Here is a 27,236-nt window from a genome sequence, read left to right as displayed (position 1 = left end):
ATTACTTAAGTGTCTAAAGTTACATAAACTCGATACAGGTTGCAAAAACACACTTGTCATTTGCAACAGCATTTTTTTTATATTTCTGAACCAAATAAAGGCACAAAGGGACCAGAAAATCATAGTTTGGGTTCAATATTTTCCATATAAGTACAGTTTTAAAGTAATTTCAAATGACTAATGCCATAAAAATGCTGTTGCAAATGACAAGTGTGTCTTTGCAACCTGTACCGAGTTTAATACATATTGTAAAAAATCCGCAAATAAAATTAGCTGAACACGTGAAGAACATGTAGGAGAACATTTCGCTTAATTTAGAATGACATTTTTGTAGATATTGTAGAGATGTTTGTAAACAGAAATGATTTACACATGAAATATTTTGGAAAGGTTATTTTATGTCCAATATTCTAGATATCCTATACATTTTTGTCCTCACATTCGGTCATGTTTTTTCTGTTTTTGTTATATGTATTGCGGTATTGCGGTAAGATTTGTCTGTTTCCCTTTCGCCGGCCGTTATTGGCGCCGGAAACACAGCAGCACACTTTCTAAAAAGACAATTGTACAATTCCGAAGCGAGCAAAAGTGTATCAATGACATCATCTAATTATACACCGTTTCCGTTTCCAACCGTGCGAAATCCAGCCGAGATAAACAAAAATTTCATTTCGGTCTTAACTTACCGATAAGTCCGATCCAACCGTAAGACCGGAAACGGGTGTAACAGACCGGAAATAATCCGGTGCACATGATGGAAATAAACCACGTCCGGTCTGCCTACCAAGGCGAATTCGGTTTATAGTTCTTTTTACCGTGGTACTCCCAGATTTACGCCAGGAGTCCAGTTGACAAACGAATAAAGGACTCCTGTCGATTGAGACGGGATGATTTCGCCGTAACATGCTTCGTCGGTCATCTGTGACGTCCGCAAGGTGCACTTTTGGGTCTATTGTTGTGCACTTGTCGAGTAATTTGCTGCAAGTATTGTTAGGAGGCTTGCGTCATCTAATAAGCAGACATGTCGGATCTAATCAGGTTGCCATTACAGGTTATTAAATGGTTATTTTCAATTGATGTCGGCTATAATTTTTTCAGTTGACAACTAGGTAATTGACCACAAGGACTGTCATTTCTAGTAGCTAAAGAGTACGAGGTTGTTCAAGTTTTGATGAGGTTTTCAGAGAGATTACATGGATTTTTTGGTTTTGTTTGGTCCTAATGTCAACCCGGGAACGAACTAGTCTTGCATTACGGTTATTATTGGATCTGAACTATTTGCCTGCGAATTTCGTTACGCTTGGTATACCTATCAGATCCGATCAACTTGTCATTACCGGTTATTAAAGGGTTATCAACAGTGGGGTATTCATTATTTTATAAAGAATGGAGTCTAAGTCTTGGTGATCAACGAATCAATCACGTCTAACAACCTTCTATCTTTGACTGTAATCAGAAGTCAGTAATCAAAATGAGGTAGAGAACAATTATTTACTTTTTGAGCTTTTAGAACGGTGCTAGGACAAGAGAGTCCTTCTTTTTTATATTTTTTTGGTTTTTTCTGTTTTACTCGTTTTTTTTCTCACGATTGTAGTTTCTCTGTTCAGAGGGTTAGTTGCAGAATTTTTTTTACCAAAAATTTAGTTGAAGTTAGCTGAAGTTAAAAATTGTGTTGTTAAAAGGAGGAAGAGAAATATATGGAAGAGAAATATATTTTAGCTTAAATGAGGACCGCGAAGATACCATGGACCAGAAGGCATGGGCTGGATGAACTAGGTTCTCGCAAGTGGGTTGTTTCAATTTTTTTTTATTTTTTTTGGACACGATACGATTCGATAAAATTTGATGGTCTTGCCACGAGGATGGTCAAAGTACCTTTTCTCGAAGAGGGCGCAATTATTTTTTTGAATGTTAATCTAAATAACGTGCTTAAAACTAAACCAAACAACACAAAACAACTAAGATTAAGTATTTACAAAACTCAGCACTGGTCAATGTATATTTAATTTTTTAGGGAAACTAAGCTCTTCTATTTGTTGTTGTTTGGAAGCTTAGCAATTAATCCTGTTACGGCTCTGTCGCAACTCATTATCTTTGCGCATTTCTCACCGTCTCTCTAACCAAATAAGTAAACAAACCAGGTCACTTTGGTAAATATGTTTGTGCAAGAGTGATACCCTTGGTGGGGCCGCAATCCGCCCGCGTACGGCCCTGCCACCACCAACACACACACTGCAACGCTTCCACGAGCAAGGCTAACTGCGATCCGTCAGTATTCACCGACGTTCACCTGACGTAACACCTGCCTCCTGCAAATGTCAATAGAGTCGCGTTCGCAAGTTGAAGAGCAGTGAAAATTTCAAATTTTTTGTTCCGCTGCGGTCCAAATCTAGTTCCGTGTGGTTTTCCGTGGGTGCTAGTAATCCTGTTGATCCTGCGAACAGAGTGATGTAAACATGTCCATGTACCGGTTTGTCAAAGACGGCAATTCAGGCGGGTCGAAGCGCCTCTTCGTCCATGGCACCTCCGGAGACTCGTCGTCGAGGGTGTTGGGACCTCCGATAGTCACGCACTTCTCCGACACCCAGCAGATCGATAATCTGCAGGCGGTCTACACCAAGAAGCACCTTTCCACGGAGGTGTTGGGTAGTTCGCTTGAGTCGACGAAGACGAGCAGGAGGGCCGAGGATGGTACTCGCAGGATAACGACGCGAATCGTTCGGAAAGTGACGACTTTGACGCGTGGCGAGCAGAAGAGCGTTGCCGAGGATTTGACCAGAAGGGCGGTCAGCAGAAGCATTCAGAGCAGGGAGGATGTGGCCAAACGGACGGAAGCCGTACAACCGAAACGAGTCAAGGTTGGCCACCATATTTGACGTGAAGATACATTCTTGTTTGCGGTTATTAATTGTTTATGACACAGTCAATATTTACGGTAGCGTGACGTAACGTGATTTTTTTTCACATTTTTCGGATTGTGTTTTGACAACAACTTAACAGAATTCACGAACTACGAACATATTTTTCGGAATTGGTAAATTTTTCTTCTTATCTTAATGTCCATTTGTATCATCTTTAATGATTTCTTCATTCTTCGTTTAATTTTTAAACTTGAACTGCCGGCAGCTAACCGGCATTCAAGCATGGTCATTACAGGTATTGCTACCAGCTAATAACGAGTAAATAGATAATAATGTGAAACAATCGCAATCCCCGAATTCCTATTCAGCACGATTCTGCTGTTATTCAAAAAAATATATTGTTACTGTTAAACTGTCCAGAAGACTTAAGGATAATAAGATAGGTCCCTAACTGATATTCGTTAGCTAAAGTGTGTCTCATGGACTCCTCGTAAGAAGGTGGAAAACGGTCAGAATTTGTTTCAGATTTTTTTTTTGTGTCTGTAAGAAAGTCTACGCAAAATATTCACTGTATGAATGAGTTATTGCATGTATTGGTTTTGATGAACTGGTGTTAATTAATGTCGCAACTCTAGAATACCGCGTACCCTAAGTTTCAAAGCTTACATCGTTTATGCAGGGCCAAATCATGAATCTGCAGAAATTCAGAACGTTATTTAAAAAAAATTTAGGTAAATGTCAATTTGATGTTTCTCGATGAAAACTAATTTTGAATAAAGTCATAAGTACATTAAATACTTACGTGAAACTAATTCATTATACGATACCTTAATATCTTATTAAAAAATCTCGGGCCAGTTTACAGAAGCGAAATTAAGTTAATCGAATGCGAGATTAACTGAACACGTGATCAGATTGAACCAATCGAAGTTTCGATTAATCGCGCATTAAAATTTAATTCGAATTAAATATTTAATTCGCTTTCTACATACAAAACTGGGCCTTAGTCTATTTTTCCATTTTAAAATTCATTGCTTCACAGCTTTTGCCTATTTTAAAAACTAAAATTATCAGCCGTATTTTAGTTTAGCATACGTTATAAATAGTCATATTTACTTAGGGGTAGATTCACGAAGATTTGCTTGTGAAACGAACGCCAAATACAATGCTTCAACAATATCAGTTGCCATGGTTTTGAATTTGCAATGTCTTATCGAGCCTTACCCGGTTTCGTCAATGACCCCTTTAGTCAATTTTCTTATTTTTATTTTCTGTTTTTTTTTTTTAATTGATTTCTTCATTTTTATTCCATTCGTAACTGATATCTTATTTCTTAGTTCTTCCTTATTCTCCTATTCTGTAATTAGAAATATTTTTTATTTTTTTGATATTGTTCAGTGATAAATGTATTTGTTTGTTTGTTTTTTAATTTTTAGCTTTGTACGTTGTTTATTTTTAACTTTCTTTTCATTTTCATTTTTCACGTATATTTTTTTATGTGGATGAATAAGTTTCATTCTTCTTTCTATTTGATTTTTATTTTTTATTTTTAAATCTTATCCTGAATGATGCTCTTATTTTTTCATCTACATTTGTTGTGTCGATTTTATCTATTCTCTTTTTATTGATTAATCCATTTTTTGTGGTGATTTGATCAGCTTTTTTCCTTTTTATTGTTATTTTACTTCACCTGTAAATATTTTGTTTAGTTAGATAAACAAAGCGTTTCACGTAACTTTCCAAGATCTACACCGAATTTATGCAACTCAATAGTCAGTAGTCACAAAATGCTAGATACCAAAATATACAATTTAATGATCATTAATTATCGAGTTAATTATTAATTCATTATCGTTAATGAAAGTTATATGTAGTTATAAATGAAAGAAGTATGTATTACTGGTTGTATTTAAAGTTCGTCAGAGTCGGAAAGTTACGTGAAACACCCTGTACTGTATTGATTCATGTCTTCTTTCTTTAGTTTTTGTTTTTTCTCACTTGGACATTATTTATGTATACATTTTTAATATAAACAGGGTCGAAAATGAGAAATTTCCAAAATTCAAATTTTGTACTGGCAATGAAATGTGTATATTTTTACTTTTATAATACTTGTAGAGTCGTTCTTTCGTATATTATTGTAATTATTGTATTGTACTGCAATATTCGCAGACACAAACTGCCATATTGTGATCATGTGATCATCGGGTGGCACTAAAGAGTGGAAAGTCAAATTTTGGATTACAGACGGATCCGATTGTTCGCAAATTGCGGTTTTGTCTGGAATAGAACATCCCATCACCGACGATTAATGAGGTCTTCACGTCTCATTTAACATTCAAATCACCTTCATCAGTGCCAGTTTTGTAGAGTAGCAATTTTCATAAAAATTCTTAAGATCACACTAGTTTTTAATGCGGTTCTTCAGCAAACCTGATCAGATCACCTATATTTACCGTAATCGGGATTAATTCGAAAAACCTCTGAAATATGTGAGAGTCGATCGTCTTCGTTGCATAATGATTCTCATAAAAGGCGAGGTGGATTCAGGTTGATTTAGTGCGGATGCAATTTCATCTCGTTATGCAACCTCGAAACGATTCATTCGATTATATTCGTGAGGTGTGTCTAACGTGAAAGTTTCATTTTCCGTTCCTGGTTTTTTCGCAAACGATAATCAGATGAAATGGGTGGTAAAATGCGATCATTTGCATAGAGCGACATTGACTTGGAATGTCACACCCGATTGGTATGCCTTCTGCATAATGGTGGTGCTAATTGGTATTCTGATATAGGTGTGTAATTCGTGGCGCTAAAGAACTTGACACAAATACGATCTTTCTTCTTTTGAATCTAGTTGGGGATCATTTGGGATTGGAGCGTGAAAACGTTACTTGTACGTACATCTTCCCGAAGAAATATCGGAAAGTTGGGTATAATTTTAATAATAATTTCGGAACAAGCTAGGACGTTGTTTAAATTTTGCAAAATATTTTCAAGATGTTCGAAAATGTGTCAAAATCTGAAGAACGGAAGTAAAAATGTTGTTGTTTAGTACATATAATGATTTCTAAAATGAGCTCAGATTATGTTCAGTCTTTGAGTTACAATTTTTAATTTTTAAAGTTTTTGAAACTGAAAAGAAAATAACGTATATTTTTAAAACAAAGTCGAAACATTTGTAAAATCACTTCTCAAATAGGTTAAGAAAGAACTAATTTACGTTTCGATTTTGGTTAAGAATGTACTTACTATCGTGGCCAAAATACTTTGGTCGTCAATGTGACATAAATGACATTCAACTGTAAAGCAAACTTTAGGATGTTTAACCTTATTTTTTACTACTGTCAAAATTATTTTAATCTATCAGTGTCATACGGGTGGGGTAAATCCCAGCTGCGGAGGCAGGGTTCAAAAGCAAAAGATCAATATGGTCGCGGTTTAGACAACCTTCAGAAGCAAGTAAGACGATTCTATATTTATCAAAAACTGAAAGTGCCATATTTTTGACAAGAATAATTTGAAATTGTCATGTATATTGACATTAATACTTGATTTACATTTGAAGTGTCAAAAAGTGACGACCAAAGTATTTTGGCCGCGATAGTACAATGGCCGGCAATAAAAAATAGCCATCACTTTTCTGTTACGTCAAAATCCAAATGTGTAATTAATGCTTTAATGACACTGATATTTAAATGATGGCTAACTTTTTTTGCCGGCCACTGTACCTACTGTTGTATTTAAAAAAATCGCTTACACCTATTATTTGCCTGCGTAATTTTGTTGTTTTGGCGTTTATTAACATCATAGTGTGACACCTAGGTTATTGAAAAATGCCAATACCAAAAGTTTCTGAACAAGAAAAGTGGAAATTTATAGTATTGTCGTTATAACTTTTTATCTGCTCCGCCCACTAAAATTGACCAATCAGAATCAAAGCCAGATTCAATCTGTATACCTTTTCATCACATTTGCCACGTAAAAAAGTTTAGGTTAGAATTTTGCTGTCAAGTCCACAATTATTGTTTTAGGTTCTAAAAAATAAAATGTCATTAAGACAATTCGAATGTCAGAAATTTTTACTGTGTAAATCAGATCGTCTTAACAACTATTTGATTGGTAACTAAGAAAATGAAATGGGCGGGGCAGATAAAATGTTACGTTGTCCTTAGTATAGTACAGTATGTGCCACGTAGACTAAATGGGGATATAAATGCAAACGGCGCTACGATCAAATATTAATGTAATATTCAAATAAAAATTATCTAAAAATTAAGATATAACCTGTCTCATAACTGTTGTCAGAATGACAAAAAATGTCCGAAAAATTGCTTACTAAATTTAAATGGTGTACGTGATTTTTTTTAATACAAGTGTACCATTTGCATGTGTTTTTTTGATTCTATATTAATTGGATATCAGATGTTGTCAATGAGCGCTGAAAGGTTGGAATGAAAGAAGTATTGTTTCCCATTGACGTTTTCGTCAGAACTCGAACAGGTTAGATTATCGTATTCTGATTTATGTCCATGCACTATGCACAGCATTGGAACCGATTTGTGCAGGTGAAAATAGTGGAAGTAAAATTACAATTTGACAACGAAATTTTCACAAAAAATTAATTATTTAAAAGGAAAATAATACTCACATGGAAAATTTGATTTTCAAATCTGCATAATATACAGGGTGATTCTGAAATAAGTTTGGACAAAAAATGTGGAGTATCCTTAACACAAAATAATTCTGCGTAAATGACTTTTGTAAGTGAAATCAAAAGGATGGAAATTACCCTATATCCTTGTATTTCCAACGCCTATGAATAGGGAAAATGTATTCGAATTTATTCACTTCATTAGCAACCATTGTTACAACAACTGCACAATAAAGTCGTAGGTGCAAGCACACTGCTTTGTAAATGTTCCTATAGAAATGATGGAGAGGAGTAAGGTTACGTTTGTGACTGACAGGCACCTTTGATTATTATTGTTGCTAAACTACCAAGATAATCAGGTAATCACCTTTAAATCAGCAGCGTACTTGAAATTTTGACCAAATTTTCAATCATTTGTATCTCGAAAACGAAAAAACTTTTATAAGAATTTTTTTTTTGTCAATGACTTCTTCTCATCATCACCAATTACCGTTTTTTTCCCAAACTTATTTCAGAATCACCCTGTATGTAATATTACAATAATTACAGTGGAGTCGCAATAAGGTGAACACCCTATAAGGTGAACACCTCGGTAAGGTGAACACTCAAAATTTTCTACAGAGAATTCTATAAGGTGAACAACTGAAACCTCGATAAGGTGAACAAAACAAACACTTTTTTATTACACATAATGCACCAGAAATTATTATTTCTCCCTGTCTCGTTCTTTTAGCATAATCACCACTCACTGGCATTCGTGGTGATTAATACGCAAAAAGAACTCGACAGGTCGAAATAATTTCCGGAAATCAAAACGGCTCTTAATAGATTAGGTATATATGATAATGATATCACACCTTTTTGGGGAATGTTTAGTTTGTGTTGCGGCGTTGTACCGCAGGAAAAGAATTGTTGATTTTTAAATATTTAATAACTTCCAAACAATAACATTAACAAGGTATAAGTAAATGTTTGTATAAAAATGGTTATGTCTGTTTGAATTTGTTTGACTGATCTGATGTATCTGTCGTATCTGTTGGATGCGTCTCGCTTTTTTAAGAGAGGGTGGTGGGGTGCGGTCCTCCCTGGTCAGGTACCTAAACTAACGGTACAGGTCGGTCCTGTACATTCCTGCCCCCCTTTGAACGGTCCTGTTCAAAATCTTCGGTCGGAAAGGGACATATCCTGTTCGTGGCTCTCGTCACAATTCCTGTGGATGTTTTGATGGTTGCTGTTCGTATCAGTCCATCTGGTCCAGGGTGTACCTCGAGAATGACACCCATACGCCAGCACAGGGGATGAAGATTTTCTTCCTTTAGGAGGATGGGAGTTCCTGCTTGTAGAACTTCTTGTGATCGTTGACGCCACTTGTTTCGTTGTTGGAGTGTGTTCAGATGTTCCTTGCTCCACCGTTTCCAAAAATGTTGAGTCACCTGTTGAACTCTTTGCCATCGTGAGAGGAGATTTTCCTTAATTAATGTTAAATCTGGTTCACTGTTTGATGTGAGTCTGCGTCCTATTAGGAAGTGTCCAGGGGTTAACGGGGAAAAGTCGTTTGGGTCACTGGATAATGGGGTTATAGGTCTGGAGTTTATACACGCTTCGATTTGTACCAATACTGTTAGCATTTCTTCATATGTAAACAGTGCATTGCCTACAACCCTTTTTAAATGAAATTTAATTGCCTTAATGCCGGCTTCCCAAAAACCTCCGCGGTGTGGAGAACGAGCAGGTATAAAGTGCCATTGTATATTCTGTTGCTTTAAAGACTGGATGATTTCGTTTTGAAAGTTTGCTGATGTAAATAATTTTGTTAATTCCCGGTTTGCTGCGGTAAAATATGTTGCGTTATCTGAATGAATTGAGGAGACCTTTCCTCGTCTAGCCATGAAGCGTTTTAAAGCAGCTAAAAATGCCTCACATGTGGCATCTGTAACTATCTCAATATGAACGGCTTTTGTTGCAAAACATTTGAAAAGAGCAATATAAGATTTTATTGTTTTTTTGCTTCTGCGGTTACCCTCTTTTATTAAAATGGGACCTGCATAGTCCACGCCGCAGTGTGAAAATGGCATCGACGGTGTTACCCGTATTGAAGGTAAATTTCCCATTAACTGATCTGTTGTTTGAGGGTTTACTTTAAAACAGGTATGGCACTTGTATATTAAGTTTCGCACAACTGACCTGGCTGATAATGGCCAATATTTTTCGCGAATTGCCGTAATTGTGGCTGATGGCCCTGCGTGTAGTTCTTTTTCATGTTGATCTAAAATTATTAATTTTGTTATATGATGTTTAGATGGTAAAACGATTGGGAATTTTTGGTCATAATTTATGTGTGCATTAATTAATCGACCACCAACACGAATTATGCCGTTATTGTCTAAAAATGGATTTAGATTTAACAGTTTGCTGGACCTTTTTACTGGCTGGTTTTTCGTTAATTCTTTCAGTTCTGATTCAAATTCTTGTTTTTGTACAAGTTTGATTATCATGTTAGCAGCATTATTTAATTCAGCGACGGTTAGTGTTTTATCAGTTTGTTTTAAGTCATTTTTGGATGAACAATTTTGTATAAATCTCAGGCAATATGCAAGAATTCTTTGTGTTTTTGCAAAAGAAGAGTATTTTGTTAGGAATGGAAGTTCTAATTTAACCGATACCGCTAGAACTTTGTTGTTGGTACGTTTCTCTGAATCATTTGTTTTCGTTTCATCAGGTAGTGAGTTTGGCCACTCGGTTTTGTGATTTGACAGAAAGGATGGGCCATGAAACCAAAAGTGATTGTCGATTAAATTTTCTGGAAGCACACCTCTCGAAACTAGGTCCGCGGGATTGTTTTTCGAACCAATATGATGCCAATTGTCGACTTCAGTTAGGCGTTGAATTTCCGCTACCCGATTTGCTACGAATATTTTCCAAGTATTTGGCGATGAGTTAAGCCATGATAAAACGATAGATGAATCGGTCCAAAGAAAGACTGATTTAAATTCTAGATTTAATGTTGACAAAATTTTGTTAACCATTCGCGCTAGAAGTACTGCCGCGCACAGTTCTAGCCGCGGTAAAGTTATGATTTTCAGCGGGGCCACTCGTGATCGAGAACATAAAAGTTCAGTATTGTATGTATTGTTTGTTTCATCGCATGTTCTTATGTATATGCATGCACCATAGGCGGCCATTGAAGAATCACAAAACCCATGCAATTCAACTTGATTTTGTGCATTTGATATTATTTTTCGGGGTATTTGCAATGTATTTAGTATGTGCAGCTGATCTGATAACTTCATCCATTTTTCACGTATATGAATTGGGAGAGGATCATCCCAATCAAGCTTAAGTGCCCACATTTCTTGAATGAGAATTTTTGCTTTTACAATGACAGGTGAAAGTAATCCTAAGATGTCATAAATTTGAGCAATGGTTGAAAGTACGGACCTTTTTGTCGGACATTCTTTGAAATTTGCATTTACGGTATATTTCAGAGTATCGTTTTTACAGTTCCAGACTAATCCTAAGGTTTTAACTTCATGTTTATGATCAAGCTTAACTGTAGAATTTGCACCTGTTTCATGAGCAGGTAAAATTTCTGAATAATTCGAGGCCCACTTTTGTAGTTGGAATCCTCCTTTACTTAATGCGCTGATTAGCTGATTTCGTAGTTCGATTGAATTTGAAATTGTGTTAGTTCCTGTCAACAAATCATCTACGTAAAAATCTTTTAGAATTACTGGACTGGCTAACGGAAAATTGTGTTGTTCGTCTATGGCTAATTGTTGCAGACACTTAGTTGCTAGATACGGCGCTGATGCCGTTCCATAAGTAACAGTTTTCAGTTCATAAATGTTGACAGATTTCCTTACATCATCACGCCACAAAATGCGTTGAAATGCGGTGTCGCGTGGATCAACCCAGATCTGGCGATACATCTTGACAATATCGCACGAAAAAGCAACTTGATGAGTTCGAAATCTGGTAATAATTGAAAACAGATCCTGTTGGACTGTGGGTCCAACCATCAACATATCATTAAGACTGATTCCGGTGGTAGTTTTGGCGGATCCGTCAAAAACTACTCTGACCCTTGTGGTGGAGCTTGATTCTTTAATTACCGCATGATGCGGAAGAAAATATTGATTGGCATGACTGTTGTCCTCTGGCACATATGGTGAAACTAACATCATGTGTTCTAAATGCAAATATTCATTCATGAAAGTTGTGTAATCGCGTTTTAACGTTGGATTTTGATGAAGCCGTTTTTCAACTGAATAAAACCGCTTGAGGGCCATTTTATTTGATGGTCCCATGAGTAACACGTCACCCTTGAATGGTAATCGAACAACAAAACGACCATCGCTACCTCTCCTGACCGTTTCTGCGAAGTGTTTTTCGCAGGCAAATTCGTCTGCTGATAACGGTGGTTGATTGTCGGTTTGCTCTTCGAGTTGCCAAAATTTTGTCAATTGATTAGAAAGTTCGACGTCTGGGTTTTTATTGGAGGTAAAGCCGACAAAGTGTTTGCCGCTGTTATTTTGACCATTTATGATTTTGCCTGTGACGACCCATCCTAAAAGGGTGCGTCGTAAATAAATCTGTTTGTTGAGAATGTCGATTGCTTGGGAAAAACCTATTATCCTCCAGAAAAATTCTGCACCAATTAACAAATCGATTTTATCGCATTCATTAAAATAAGGATCTGCGAGATCAATGTTATCGGGAATGTTCAAATTGGCTCGCGAGTATGTTTGATTTGGAAATTGTTCTGTAATTTTTGGTAATATTAGGCAGTGCATTTTTAACGCAAACGAGTTGTAACATGACTTTATGGAAACATTTGCTGAATATTTCACGCGAGTTTCTATTTCACCTACACCTGATATAGGAAGATTGATATGATTGGTTTTAAGCGAGAGTTTTTTACACATATTGCTCGTTAATATGTTACTTTGAGACCCGCAGTCTAAAACTGCTCTACAATTATGATAGTTACCGGCGGAATCTGCTATTTTAACAATTGCTGTGGCCAGCAAGACAGTTGTTTTGTTCGAAATTGATAAGGTTAAATTGTCGTTAGCTGACGTGGATTCTGAAAGATGAAGTAGAGTGTTGTGTTTTTGTTGACATTCTCGACAGGTATTGACTGACTTACAAGCAGATGCAGTGTGATTTAATTTGAAGCAATTTCTGCATGCTTTTAAATTGTTTATGGTTTTGATTCTGTCTGAAGTGGATAAGTTGAGAAATTCTGGACATTTAAAGACCATATGTGACTCTGATTTGCAATGTATGCATGATTTATTGATGACTGTTTGAACAATTTGATGTTTTGACTGATTAGTTTGCTTGTTGTAGTTTGTTTTTTGTTTCTCATTGTGTTGACTTGATTTGTCGTTTTTGGACATACACTCTAAAAGTTCGCACCGTTTTCCCAAAAACTCAAGTAAATCCTTTAATTTTGGAATGTCTGTGTTTAATTTGGTTTGCCATTCTTTTCTCGAAGTGTAGTCTAATTTTTCGCAAATTAGAGGGACAATTAGGCAATCCCAATGATCTACCGCTTGTTTTTGTACCCTTAATGCTTCTATGTTAGTTGTGATGTCATTTAACAGTTTTCTAAGCGATACATGATTTGCTTTGGAAATAACTGGACTATTGATGATTGCTAGAACGTGCTCTTGCGCAATTAATCGTATGTTATTATACCGTTTTATTAATAACTCGTATGCTGCATTATAATTATCTGTCGAAATTGTGAGAGATTCAATTGTCGCTGAAGCTTCCCCTTTTAAACACGATTTTAAATAGTGAAACTTCTGGCAGTTATTTAAATTTGCATTGTTATTAATTAATGAATTAAACGTGTCATAAAACGGCAACCATTCAGTGTAAGACCCAGAAAATTGTGGTAAATTTAGGGCTGGTAATTTGACGGCTAATTCTGGTGACGATTGATTGTTACCACCGCTGTTATTATGAGAATTAGACGCACTGGGAGATTTAACTTTGCTGGTCAAGTTTTTAATTTTAGCTACTGTATTGTGATACTGAATCTCTACTTCTTCCCGAGTGTTATCGTCCTCCTCGAACTCGAACTGTTCAATTTCATCCTGATACTGTTCAAATTCCTTAAACGCGTTTTCTAAATGTGGTATTCGACTTTCTAATTGACATAAATCGTCACCGTCTTTAAAGGATTTGACAAAACTTTCAATTCTCGTAATTTTTGATTTAACAGTGGTTCGTTTCCTTTTCCAACCCGGGAGATCGATGGTCATTTTGAATTTGATTGATTAGGTACAAATTACGCGAAGAAATGCAACGTTGTAGTGATACAAATTTAGCATGCACGGAAAATGTAGGAAGGTTTGATGGAATTGACAGACTCACGTTTTGATGCTCTGTGATGCGATGGCGATTGACGACACGACAGTGGTGCTTGGATTCTTGAATGTAATTATAATGTTTATTGTTGAAGTTGATGCTGAATGTTGATGCTTCTGAAGATGAATCACGGATTCGACTTCCTCGTTGGCTGATCACGGATCGCACTTTTTTGATTGTCTGGATCACGGATCCGACTTTCTTCAATTTGTTGACACTGGATCACGGATCCGGCTCGATTGGACCAAAATGTTGCGGCGTTGTACCGCAGGAAAAGAATTGTTGATTTTTAAATATTTAATAACTTCCAAACAATAACATTAACAAGGTATAAGTAAATGTTTGTATAAAAATGGTTATGTCTGTTTGAATTTGTTTGACTGATCTGATGTATCTGTCGTATCTGTTGGATGCGTCTCGCTTTTTTAAGAGAGGGTGGTGGGGTGCGGTCCTCCCTGGTCAGGTACCTAAACTAACGGTACAGGTCGGTCCTGTACAGTTTGTTTAAATGTTCATTATTAACTCAAAATAGAAAAAGTAATAATTTACTTGTAACACGTTTGACCTCTTGTTACTATGTATATTTATTTCAAATGATCTATGTATTCCCAAAATTATCTTTCATTTTTACAATAATTGCATTTTTGCCTAGTCTTGGAAAGATCTAGAAGAAACTATTTTGCATAACTGCAACAGTGCAACATTTTTTATCTTTGTTACCGTTAAACTAATCCCCTTTTGTTGTATTTATGAACCAATGAAAACGTCAACCATTTAAAATTTTTCGTTAATTTCATTGAACCCACGAGTTGGTGAATCACGATGATGGTGCACGATTCTTTTTTTTCCTTCGTAGAAGCGCATTAAACTCTTTAAGAAACCCACTCGAACTAAATGCATTGTTAATTGCACACAGTCGGTCACTTTAATTCGTATCAAGTGCACAATTCCGATCAAAGCTTCATTATTCCTATTTTGTTAAGTGGACACTTTTCCCGAGTGTCCAATTGAATGCAGCCATCGCGGTGCATTAATCTTTTTTGTTGGTCGACGAATCGAGTGAATACGGCGAAGGCGGCGGCAATTAATTTAACGGAGATTTATGGAGGCAAATTTTGGAAGCGTTCCACACGGTGCAATTTATTGTGGCGATAATATACTGGGCGGTTCCGTTATGAATGTTGATCGTTCGCTCCGTCCACCAAAACGGAATTTCGGCATAATTCTTGCAAGAAATTGTACATTTCGTCTCGGTATTTAGCTTGGACTGTGTTTTGCAATGACGACTTTTGTAACGTCTAAATAAACATGTTCCACCAACACAATTGTTTGTTTTGCTGTGATTAGAGCTTGTAAAGTGGATGATGTTGGGTTTTGTGCTAAGAAAGTTTTATTTGATAACAAGCCATCATACAAAGAACAGTCGACAGTTCACTGCTTCTTGGCTTGGTTGTTTTGATTACATGTTGGTGATTGATACATCGCTACTTCTAAAGTGTGGTTAGGTGAAACGTCAGCACTCCATTTACGTATTAACATATCGGTGATCAGACAGCATAAAAACTTTGCCAAAATTATCGAAATCAGGTTTTGCAATTTATTGGGATTTGATTGAAAGAGGAATTTGTAAAGGCCGATGACATTTCGAGTTGGGTTAAGAATTACACTAAACATGAGAAAATAGAAAGTCAGGGTTCAACTCTGAACTTTTCGAGAATTTAGTCGACTTGGGAAGTATTGAAGCAATTACTGTTTTTATTATTTCAGTACGTCTGTCTCATGGCTATTGGTTTTCAGGAGATAATTGATGTTGCAATTGGATTTTGTAATGTCAAGGAACGCTCATTATTATTATTAAATTAAATCGTCAACTTTTAACAGAAGCTTATGAATGTTGATTAAAATTATTAGAAGCTGATTGGTATAAAACAAATTTAGTTAGTGGTCAACAACTAAATCTGAACTTTAAGACCAAGTTTTATATTCTTTTTCTGTATTACTCTTATTACATACTTCATTTTTCTCTTCTTCATTCTTCTCATTTTTCAAATTATTTATATGTATGTTGTGAATGAACAGTTTTCTTTCGTTTCTTAATTCATGAAACTTAAATTTTTTCAATATGCCGTTCCATCAGTTTTGCCTTCTGCACAACTTTCTTTTTAATTTATCGTTTCTTTTTTACCTAGTTCGTTCAAATTTCTGGACCTGTCCAACACCTGTTTCTTCCTTCCACAAGTCCTCCTCATCAATCACTATTGTTTCTTTCTCTTTATTGTCTTTTCTTCAAATTGTTTACCTTTTGTTAAAGAATTAACTACCATTCCGGCCAAAAAATTTCGTTCACCCTGTTCACAAAAATTGCGTGTAGTTTAACCTTTATTGATTGACGTTTGCAAATTAAAATTTGAAATTTATTACTGTTCGTTCCTAAACGCTGCTTTACAGCGTAAGTGAGTGGCATGATAGTTGTGGACGAAACTTTTTGTCCGCCATTGTACAGTTGGTTGCAAAAAGAACGGGAACTGTCAGAATAAAATTTACACATTTTTACAAGTTTTCCATAGTGTGAAACCTAGAGATAGGTTAGAATTATGGTCAAAATTCAATGACATTAAAAAAATATATTTTATAGGAATTGTCAAATAGACAATTAGTTGACAAATGGACACAACCAAATTTACATTAGGAAAATTTTGATTTCCCGTTTTTTTGCAACCTACTTATTCTACTTGTCATTTCTTTTGTTCAAATCGTTGAAATTTGTCCAACATAGGTTTCATTTTCTTCTTTCGTACTAAGTACTATTTTCGCATTATTTTTCTATTAAATTTGTTTAAGAGATACATATTCAGATATTCTGTCGCCTCAGTTTTTTTGCATTTATTCTTCTTACATTAGTGCAACAATTTAGTTGAAATTTGTTACACAATCTAGGACTGGTTTACAAATCTATGAGGGGCATGATGACCAACTCAATAGACCGGGACCAATGGCTTAACGTGACTTCCGAATCACGAGACAGAATATAGCCTTTTTTTTTATTTCGCCCTGGGTCGGAATTGAACCCGCGACCCTCGCGTCCCTGAGCCGAAACGGACTCCCTTAGGCTATATTCTGCCTAAGGGAGTCCGTTTCGGCTCAGGGACGCGAGGGTCGCGGGTTCAATTCCGACCCAGGGCGAAATTTGAAATTTGTTGTCATTTATTTCTTTTTCTTATGTCATCATTAGTCAAATTCTGCAAATCTTTTACATTTGTCTAATAGATGTGCAATATTTTTAATTACATATTTATTTTCACATTCACATTTGCACTTCACTTGCTGTCTCTAGATTGATAATTTTTTGGAAGCCTTTTCTTTCCAATCCTATTTCCATCAACTATTATTTTTACATCAATCACTATTCTAATTGGTTTACTTTCCTATCGTTTCCTTTCAACATTCGCTTACATTGTTTTTTGATTTTTTTTGTGATCTCTATTTCACTGGCCTTTCCTTCATAAGTTTTAAGTTCTAATTGTTTACTTATAATTTTTTTTTGCATATCGTAATGAAAGTAGCACTTTTTTAAACGAAAAATCTTAGTGAAACTAGTATTTTTTTGCATCATTTTATTTCCAACTCCTTCGAGATGATTGTCAAAGCATACCTACTTTTTTTTTAATTTTTCATAAATCCTTTTATACCAAATTCAACTTACAACGATATGCAAAAAATAGCGTGTACAACACGTTATGAAAGCCTCTTTTTCACTCATTTGGTTGATTAACTCGGGCTACGCCCTCGTTAATCACACTGCAAATTCATGAAAAAAAGTATGACTTTCATAACTATGTAGTTGTAAGAATAACTATTTATTGTTTAAATTATGTTTTCTCTTTTTGCAAGAATTTTAACGGTACCTACCTCAATATGTGTTACATTCTGATTGTTAGTAAAGGCTGTATGACACGATGCTAAATTTTGTAGAAAATTTGTTAGAAAATGAGAGAGGACCAATGAACGATCAGGATCTGACAAAGACAGACTATGATCCTGCTCGTTCATTGGTCCTGATCGAGGGTCTCTCTCATTTTCTAACAAATTTTCTACAAAATTTAGCATCGTGTCATACAGCCTTAAGAAATTGACCGTTTGAGTCTAGAAGCATTTTCACCGATGACACTTTAAACTTGATGGAAAAATTTAATTTGCACCAACGACTTCAATTATTAATAATCAAATTTAGCCACTTCCAGCCTTGATTTGATTCCATATCGAACACTTCAAGACCACGACTAAAATTCTACATCCATCACCTACGTGTCGAGTTCGTTGCTTCTTTAATTAAAGGCGAATTAAATTAAGTAGCGTGTTCACGCATATCTATCCCTGGAGCCGTCGGTAATTGCCGGTTATTAAACACATTTAAATACTCGCCTTCGATGCGCTTTATAATGAAATTACCACCAATTAAGGAGTAGGTGTGTAGAAAAATAACAAATCTTTGGATGTTAATTTTTTTAATTCCCCCTTTGCGCTATTAGTCGATGCATCCGCCGCTTTGTCACGCCTCCAGATTCTCAACTGTCAATTTTCCACTCTATTACACAGTAAAAATAGACGCCAGATTAGAACAGGATCCCGCATAGAAATCAGGACGAAAATAAAAATCATCGTGGACAATGAGATATGAATTATATTCGGCTTCCTGCGATTAGTCCAAATGCGAATTAATTAGAGAAAAAAGCGATGACATCAGCGAAGAATTGATATTCTTCCTTGGCGTGAAGTACTGTTAGGTCAGGAAGTCGCGATCAAGCAACCGTGTAGCCACGAGCGGCAATTATTGTATTTCTGTTAACACGTGGGGCTCCCATGTTGCATATGTGGACCGTTCGCTCCATATTCGTATTCGATTTCTTCACACCTGAGGAGTGCCACACGGATTATTCAATGGACTTTTTCTTTGTTGCAGATTTCCGATATCGTAGTCGGCCAAGAGCCCAATGTCTCCGCCAAGGACTACCTCCTTAGGTGGGCCAAGCGCACCACCAACAAATATCCAGGCGTCAATGTTGTGGACTTCACCAAGTCCTGGAGGGACGGCCTCGCCTTCAGCGCTATCATCCACAGGAACAGGCCCGACTTGATCGACTGGCGCAGCGTGAAGAGCCAGAGGGCGAGCGAACGCATGGAGTCGGCCTTTTACATTGCGGAGAGAGAGTACGGCGTCACCAGGCTCCTGGACCCTGAAGGTGGGTGTTGGGGATGGGTGGCGGCGTGTCCGACACGGTTGTTAAATCTGTTGTTGCTTACCGAACAGTAATTAGTAGGAGTATTAATTATTCTACACATGTTCTTCACGGAAACGGTGCATTTTATTTGTTGTAAACCTTGACTCATGGGATTGCATTTGTTCGGTTGAAAATGAGCGATGCTGAAGCTCGGTGATGCGAATTCCTGGCGGATTGCTCATTTCCGAGTTTAGATCAGAAAGTCAATGACAAAAGAATAAAATGAATCAGAACAGAAATGTAACGAATTCGTTTCTTTGCGATTGGTGGTTGACGTGAGCAAGCTCTGGAAAAGGATAAAGATTGGGAAAATAAAGATAGATTTATATAACACAAAAAGTAAAAAAACAAGTAATTGTAGAAACTGTTATAAAGAGGGATTTGAATAAAATAATTCATTGTGTTTACCAAAAGGAAGCAACACAGTTTTGCAGCAACCGACCATAGAGCTGCACCGGTTAATTGCGCCCCCTCGTGTTTGGATTGTGTAGGTTGCGGTAATTCAAACAATGCATCTGCTTCTTCATTGTCTGCTAACGAAGCACTCAGTAAAACTCCACTTAATAAATCGTCCAGACCGACAACTGCAACAGGGAACCGGTCACGTTCTAATAAACCCGTTGTACTTTACATAACCCCTTAAAAATCCACGGCTCTTACTTTTGCAGATGTTGACACTCACGAACCGGATGAGAAGTCACTCATCACTTACATCTCCTCGCTCCACGAAGTCTTCCCCGAACCTCCAGCCATCCACCCCTTGTACGACTCGGGGTCGCAACAACGCGTCCAAGAGTACCGCGAACTGGCGACCTCCCTCCACATCTGGATCAGGGAGAAGTACAGCCTGATGCAGGATCGCTCCTTCCCCAACACTCTGATCGAGATGAAGAAAATAGCCACCGAACTATCCAGATTCCGCACCGACGAAATCCCACCTAGACAACGCGACAAGACTTACCTAGCTCAGTTGTTCCGCGACTTGGAGAAATATTTCAAAACTATCGGGGAGGTGGACGTCGAACCCGAACTCCACATCGACAACATCGAACGAACCTGGCAGAGGCTGATGGCAGCCTACCAGGACCGAGACAGACACGTCCAGGACGAGATCAAGCGGTTGGAGAAGCTGCAGAGGTTGGCAGAGAAGGTTCACAGAGAGATAAAACAGACTGATTCGGGTCTGGATACGATAGAGAGAACAATAGGAAACGAGTCGAGAAGGATCGAACGGATGCATCCGTTGGAAGCGAAAAAGATAGCAGATCAATTGGACCAAGATCTTGCCAATGCGGAGGCGAACATCCAGGGATTAATTACTGATGTGAATACTCTAAGGAATGGAAGGTATCCGCAGGCCGGAGAGTTAGACAAGCGGGTGAAGAATTTGCACGAACGATGGGTCCACCTTCGCAGGCTCCTCCACAACAAGATCGTGGGGCCCTTGTCAAATCTTAGCTTCCCAGTAGAAGAGCGAACAGTGACCAAACACATCAGAACAGTGCAAGAAACCCGAAATGTCGACACCAATCCACATTTCAGGTCTCTTCAGGAATATATTGAGTGGTGCAAGAACAAGCTGGTAAGTTAACAACTGCACAAGAGTTTCTAATCTGTCACTTGGTATTGAATTTTCGTTTATTGGCATTAAATGTTGACAAAGTCTTCATCGGAGATTCTCTTGCAGAAACAACTAAAGAAAGGCGACTACGGCAACGACCTCCAGTCCGTACAAACGGAGCGCAATTACCATCAACATGAACACAAACAAATCGACCAATTCCATTCGAAAGTGGAGTCGTGTGTCAAAGCTAGACAGTACTTCAATGGCGAGGAGTTAACTCTCTACAATCAACATCTTGGACAATTGCAGAAGATCTACGCCGATCTTTTGTCTTTCTCCACCAATAGAATGACAGACTTGGACACGTTGTACGATTTTATCCAATCAGCGACGACCGAACTACAATGGTTGAACGAAAAAGAAGAAGTTGAGGTTACAAGAGATTGGAGCGATGTCAAATTGAACACCAGTTCCGTAGAGAAGTACTACGAGGTGAGTGGAGTGGCGATCTATTGTACTGTCAATATTTAAAAAAAAATCTAATTTTTTGTAACCTAACACATGACGATTCGTTCCATTAATAACCTCATCTTGTTTCATTTTTTGTAATACTGCAGCAAAATTATGGATTCGACACAGAGGTAACTTTTTTTTTTAATCTGTGTTATGTGTCGTGTCAAAGTTTCCAACGTCGTTTTTTGACACTAGTTTAACAGTTCACTTCTTTTCTAGCACTTGATGAGCAAGCTAGAGAAGCGTGAGGAACAATTCAGCGCTGTCCAAGAGCGAGGTGAGTTCTTGACCCAACAACAGAATCATCCAGCGACCAAAGCCATCGAGGCCCACATCGCAGCGATGCAGGCCCAGATGGCATGGATTCTTCAACTCACTCAATGTTTGGAGACCCATTTGCAAAACACCCGCAACTATCAACAATTCTTCAAAGATGTCCAAACCGCTGAAGAATGGTTGAAAGAGTGAGTCTTCGAAATTTCTTTTAGTTTTTGGGCTAGTTTCATTCTTGTACAGAAAAGACGATGTGATGAACACCGAGTTCAGCCAAGGCGACTTTAGCCTGGACGTCGGTGAGCGTCTTCTCCAAGGTATGCAGTTGTTGAAGGATGAACTAAACTCTTTTGGCGACCAAGTCCAGGCCCTCATAGCGAGATCTCAAGAGATCTTCCCTCTAAAACAGAGGAGACAACCAGTGACGAGACCACTCACAGTCATCGCCATCTCCAATTACAAACAAAACAATGTAAGTGTAGACTGGTATAGTTCTTGGACAATTCTAATGGCAGTTTAGTTTGTGATCGAGAAAAACAAAGAGTGCACTTTGACCGACAACTCCGGCCGAATCAAGTGGCGTGTCCACAACGAAAAGGGAGTGGAGGCGCAAGTGCCAGGAGTGTGCTTCGTCATCCCTCCGCCTGACAAAGACGCGATCGACGGCGCCGAACGACTCCGACGTCAATACGACAGATCCATCGCTCTCTGGCAAAAGAAACAGCTCAGATTGAGACAAAACATGATCTTCGCAACAATCAAGGTGGTGAAGGGGTGGGATCTACCACAATTTATAGCGATTGGCGCCGAACAGCGTAATGCTATTCGAAAAGCGTTGAACGAAGATGCTGACAAGATCATCGCCGAAGGGGATCCATCAGATCCTCAGTTGAGACGCCTGAAACGAGAAATGGACGAAGTTAATAGACTTTTCGACGAATTCGAAAAAAGGGCGCGAGCTGAAGGTCAGTGCGATAATTGAGTCATTTTTAAAATTTTTATTTGAACTGAATGTTTTATTGTAGAGGAAAGCAAGAACCAGACCCGCATCTTCAACAACCATATCTCTTCTCTGCAACAAGAACTTGATGAAGCTGAACGCATTATCAACAAACGAGTTATCGCTCACCTCCCCAGAGACATTGACACACTCCAGCACCTGGTCCTCGAGCATAAGGAGTTCGAATGTCGACTCCAGAACCTCGAACCCGAGATCGAACAAGTCAAAGATACCTTCAGGAGTATCACACTGAAGACACCTCAACACAAGAAGGACCTAGAGAAGGTGTTGGACAAGTGGAAGTACATTTGGAACACCAGTAACTTGTACATCGAGCGTCTCAAATGCATCGAAATCGTTTTGAACGGAATGGAAGACTCCACTTTAGTTATTTCCGAGCTGGAGAGCAAGTTGGCCCTCTTCACCGAGTTGCCAAGCACGGAGAAGGGCTTAGAAGCGGTGCACGACGACCTGCAGAAGTTGCAGTCAGCGGTGAGTCAACAGCAGATCGCGATGGACCAACTCAACGACGATTTCGACAACACGAGACGACTGACGGAGAAGTCGAGACCCAACCAGCGCGGACCGCACACTGATGTGGAGCGTTTGGATAAAGAGATTCAGAAGTTGAACAGCAGATGGAGCAACGTGTGCTCGCAGTTGGCTGACAGACTCAGAGGTTGTGAGCAGGCTTACAATCTACTTAAAAACTATAAGAAACCGAAGGAGAATGAAGACTCTTGGTTGGACGAACACTACGGAAAGTTGGAAAATTTGCAGCCCATTAAAGATAGGGCTAAAGAACACCTGGAATCCACAAGAGTGAGTGGAAACAAACGTTCACGTGTTGCAATTTTATTGTGTGAATTGTTGCAGAATCTCCTGAACAGCGTGTACGAGCGGGCCCCAGTTATTGAACAAGTGAACGTCAATGGCGGCAGATTCATCAGAGAGGGGAAGGTAAAACATTTCAGAATTCCATTTACCATAAATAAGGACATGATAGGTATAGGTTAGGTTGTTTGGTGTGAAAGGTTGAACGACTGTTCCAATTGTTTTTCTTCGCTTTAATTGTTGTTTGCAGTAGAGAAGTTGGAGGGAAGGGATCCGGATCTTCTAAGTCTTGTACTGATTGATTTAACCGATCAGATTGACAATAAACTCGATTCAGTTTCGACATTAACTTTACTAAATTTTAATATTATTAAAGTTCTCTTTTCCAACTCACGATGTAACTGTTTCTGGTGGTAGGTAACGGTTTTGGACTAAATCTTCATTTCTTTTACTTCAAAATACTTTTGTCACATTTTATTGTTTTCAAACTATTATCCGCTTTTTTCTCTTGATTCTTTACATCGACGTTATTTGAGGTTATCACGTTTTCAAAATATTTGAGGGGTGTTAACGTTCGTCTGTCCAGATGACCCCACCACTTGAAAAACTCATAACCTCACAAATTTAGGCTGTATCTACCGGCTTGACATTTTTTTCAATTCTTCTTCAATGTTTAAATGTTACGAAGATTGATATACACCACAGATACGACACGACATAATCACTGGTTTCAGATCGTCGCATTTAAATTTGATCGCCGTTTGTTTCAGTGTTCTTACCCCGTCCCGTTATACACAAATATATATTTATTTTTTCTGGCACAAACTCTGTTTTTAGATTTCGTTGTTTTCTGGTGATTATGTCTTTCACACACATTTCGGTCACACAGTTCACATTTAGTCACAGCTTCATGTAATGTCAACTAAAGCACTGACTGAACTAACAACTGACCCCTAACCTCTAACCCTAACACCAGATATGGAGCAAGGGACTGCAGCGGTTCAGAGAGGCGCTACTCGAGTCGCAGCCATCTCTGGATGCTAACGCCGCCTTCAAGACGGGCAAGGACAACGGGCCCTCGGGGGCGGACGTCGTCGCCAAGGAGCTGGACGACTTCAACGCTAGGTATCAACATCTTATCGATGCGCTCTACGCCAGGCTGCAGGAGATAGCGGCGAGGTGTCCAGGCGACATAGTTACTCTGGTAAGTGAATGATAAAGTGTCAAAGAAAATTAGAAAAAAGGAGTGACTTCTTTTGGGTAAATTGATCGAGCATTTGAAATGTCCGCGATTTTAATCAAGACGAAGCACTTGAAGTGGGTTTGCAGGTAGTGAAGTATAAGAAACTCCACCCACACTTACATTTTTTCTCGTCTTGAACTTACTGCCGCTTTAGGAAGTTTTGATTCATCTTTTAATGTGGGTGATTCATGCAACAGAGTTGAGGAGATATTTAAAATGTATAGTTTTAAGTAATTTCAATATTTTGCGTAAGACTAGATAATGTACTACATAAAAATTCCTGGTTTGGGTTTGTACCTCTGATAAACATATTCCCATAACTAAATTAAGTGTGATTTCATGTCAGTCAGTAGTATCGTCAATAAATATGAAATTTCGTCATGATTGGTAAAAGTAAATAATAAATATAAAATTAATGCTACAATTATGTAAAAAATAGTGTTTAGATGGTAATAGTAGTTTATTTGACGAGTTTCACTCGCGTTTTAAAATGGCCCACGCGTGCCAAAAAAAGGCCCAATTTACACACGAACGAGTTGAATACAACGTTTTTTTGTTCGACGAGCCCCTTAAAGGCTCCAAATCGCTTAAAACCTTTAAAATTAGCTTGAGGTTTCGTTTTGACAAGTTGTGACATTTATCAAAATCCGTTCACATAGGAGAAAATTCTCAAATTCTGACAGTGGCGAACAAAAAAACTTTTTTTTTTTTGACAAGTTGGTTACAAAAGTCTGATAATCATAATGATTATACAGTACATACATAAAAATCTATGGAGAGAATCATTGAGAAAATAAAAATTCTTTAAAAATCTATCTAATCCAACATTTATTTTTAATTTTATGAAAAATTAAGTTTGATTTTTTCAATATTACTTAAGTTGTAATTTTTTAAGGTTAGACTAAAAATGACATGAAATATTCTTGTCTTATGTTAATTACGTTAATGGTTCGTGGTCATTCGAGGTAATTTATTTTTTATCAGTTTTCAGTAATAGACATGAAATTCTACTAAACTGTAATTTATAATTAATAACATGTTATTATACGTAATTTATGTTTTAACGCTTGCTCTAATAACACATCCAGTGCTGCTCTTTACCTTTATAGAATTTAATTATTTACTATTTGTGAAAATGTTGCCACATGGTTATGTTTTTTTAATTGCGTTTTTCTTAACACATTAGTGCGAGAAACTGGGACGTTCGTTTTGATTTTCCTGTCGTATACTTATCGATTTGATACATTCGTGCTGCAACTTTCGAAAATTATGTCTGAGCTTGACTAGCCGCGACTAGACGCGTTTTGCGAGCTCTCAAAAGATCCCAAGCAAGCGCATTTTTTTGCAGATGACATTAATTCAAGGTTCACTCGATCCATTGTTAATTTTACGGGCCGACGACGATGGAGAATATGTACATTTTGATTTTTAACACCGAAAAAACCTCAAAAGCCTTGAACGCCACCGATTTGAGTACTCAGTCGGATGTAGATCCTTCAGTCGTAACATTCAGGATTATCTAATCTTTATTGACGTGTTTGTGGATTTTTAGAGCGAACTACTCGCACGGGCAAATTCTTTCGATTATCTCATCACCGATTTATAGAAAATAAAATCACCTTGACATTTTTCCGAAATGTTTACAAACACAGAACGGTGTTAACCAGCGACGCCCATGTTTTTTTTATTGTATTTGTGTTGCGAATTTTATCGTACACATCGTAATAGGTGGTAACCTCTCGGGATCCGTTCTCCCCAACCTTGACCGGCAATTGTCTCCAAGATGAGACCGGTGGTCACTTCCAATAACAATAAACCACAAACCGGTGACATAACTTTTAAAAATAGTAACCATCACTGATGTCACCCACGTGCGGTGCTTTCTACCCAAAGACCGATGGACTCTATCTCGCAATCCATGACACAAATCTTATTTTTGCCATGTTGGTTCGCTGATAAAAATGTTGTCCTGCCCACACTGCAGCTCAATATGGACCTCCGATCCTTCCAAGGCTCACCTGCACTCGACCCACGAGTCGAGCCCACGTGACCTTGTTTTACATAAAAAATGCACTATCAGGTGAAGTCACTGCTTAAAATTGACACAACATGTGTTTGTGTATGAATAAAAGGTAGTTGCGTCATGTTTTATGAATATACAAATATTCAGGGGGTCAAGTGAATGAGGGGACACTATATTATATTTTTTTTAATTAGAGAGAGGAAGCGTTTAGAATTTTTTGTTTGTTGTAGGAAAATAATGCATCAAACCTAAAAATAACGCAATTTTAATTAAACCGACTCGGTCGGTTTCGGTTCTTTCCGTCGAATAATCATTTTTCGCTCGCTCCGGTTAGTACATCGCCGCTCGTGCCGGTGTCTGCAGCGGAATCACCGGAGTTGTTTGATATATTTTTTTTTTCTAGTATCGTATTATAAATATTTCTATTTTTGTAATTTAGGGCAAATTGAGTGATTTTTTTTTCAAAAACTAAAAAATCGTTCGTTGTTAGGATAAATATTTGTGTTGTATTTTTTGTAAATAAATATTTTGTGGTGTTGCACGGCTAAGTAAAAATGAGTGACAACTACAACTTCCACTATGAGCTCAGCGCCGTACCATGGGACCTGGTG

General features: G+C 37.7%; 1 protein-coding gene across 32 annotated transcripts in view; it reads left to right on the top strand.

Moving 5' to 3' along the window:
• The window catches only part of shot (dystonin-like protein short stop), a 160,072-nt gene that overhangs the window by 92,926 nt on the left and 39,910 nt on the right, over nt 1–27,236 (top strand). For 26 of the 32 annotated variants that reach the window (XR_011156657.1, XM_069037365.1, XM_069037359.1 and 23 more), the window contains 9 exons: nt 18,857–19,136; nt 19,844–20,757; nt 20,863–21,231; nt 21,472–21,716; nt 21,769–21,997; nt 22,046–22,490; nt 22,551–23,347; nt 23,402–23,485; nt 24,336–24,563. Coding sequence is in view for 31 of the 32 variants with exons in the window: in XM_069037365.1 (XP_068893466.1) it covers nt 18,857–19,136; nt 19,844–20,757; nt 20,863–21,231; nt 21,472–21,716; nt 21,769–21,997; nt 22,046–22,490; nt 22,551–23,347; nt 23,402–23,485; nt 24,336–24,563 (3,591 nt within the window). In the remaining variant the exon portion in view is untranslated. Of the gene's footprint in view, nt 1–2,293; nt 2,859–18,856; nt 19,137–19,843; nt 20,758–20,862; nt 21,232–21,471; nt 21,717–21,768; nt 21,998–22,045; nt 22,491–22,550; nt 23,348–23,401; nt 23,486–24,335; nt 24,564–26,982; nt 27,234–27,236 lie in introns of those variants that run through there. The other 6 variants (XM_069037380.1, XM_069037378.1, XM_069037376.1 and 3 more) reach the window with 4 other exon arrangements.

The sequence above is a fragment of the Tenebrio molitor genome, chromosome 2 (assembly GCF_963966145.1).
Source record: "Tenebrio molitor chromosome 2, icTenMoli1.1, whole genome shotgun sequence".
In the NCBI taxonomy this organism is placed as follows: Eukaryota; Metazoa; Arthropoda; class Insecta; order Coleoptera; family Tenebrionidae; genus Tenebrio; species Tenebrio molitor.
This window is presented reverse-complemented; position numbering and strand designations above follow the sequence as displayed.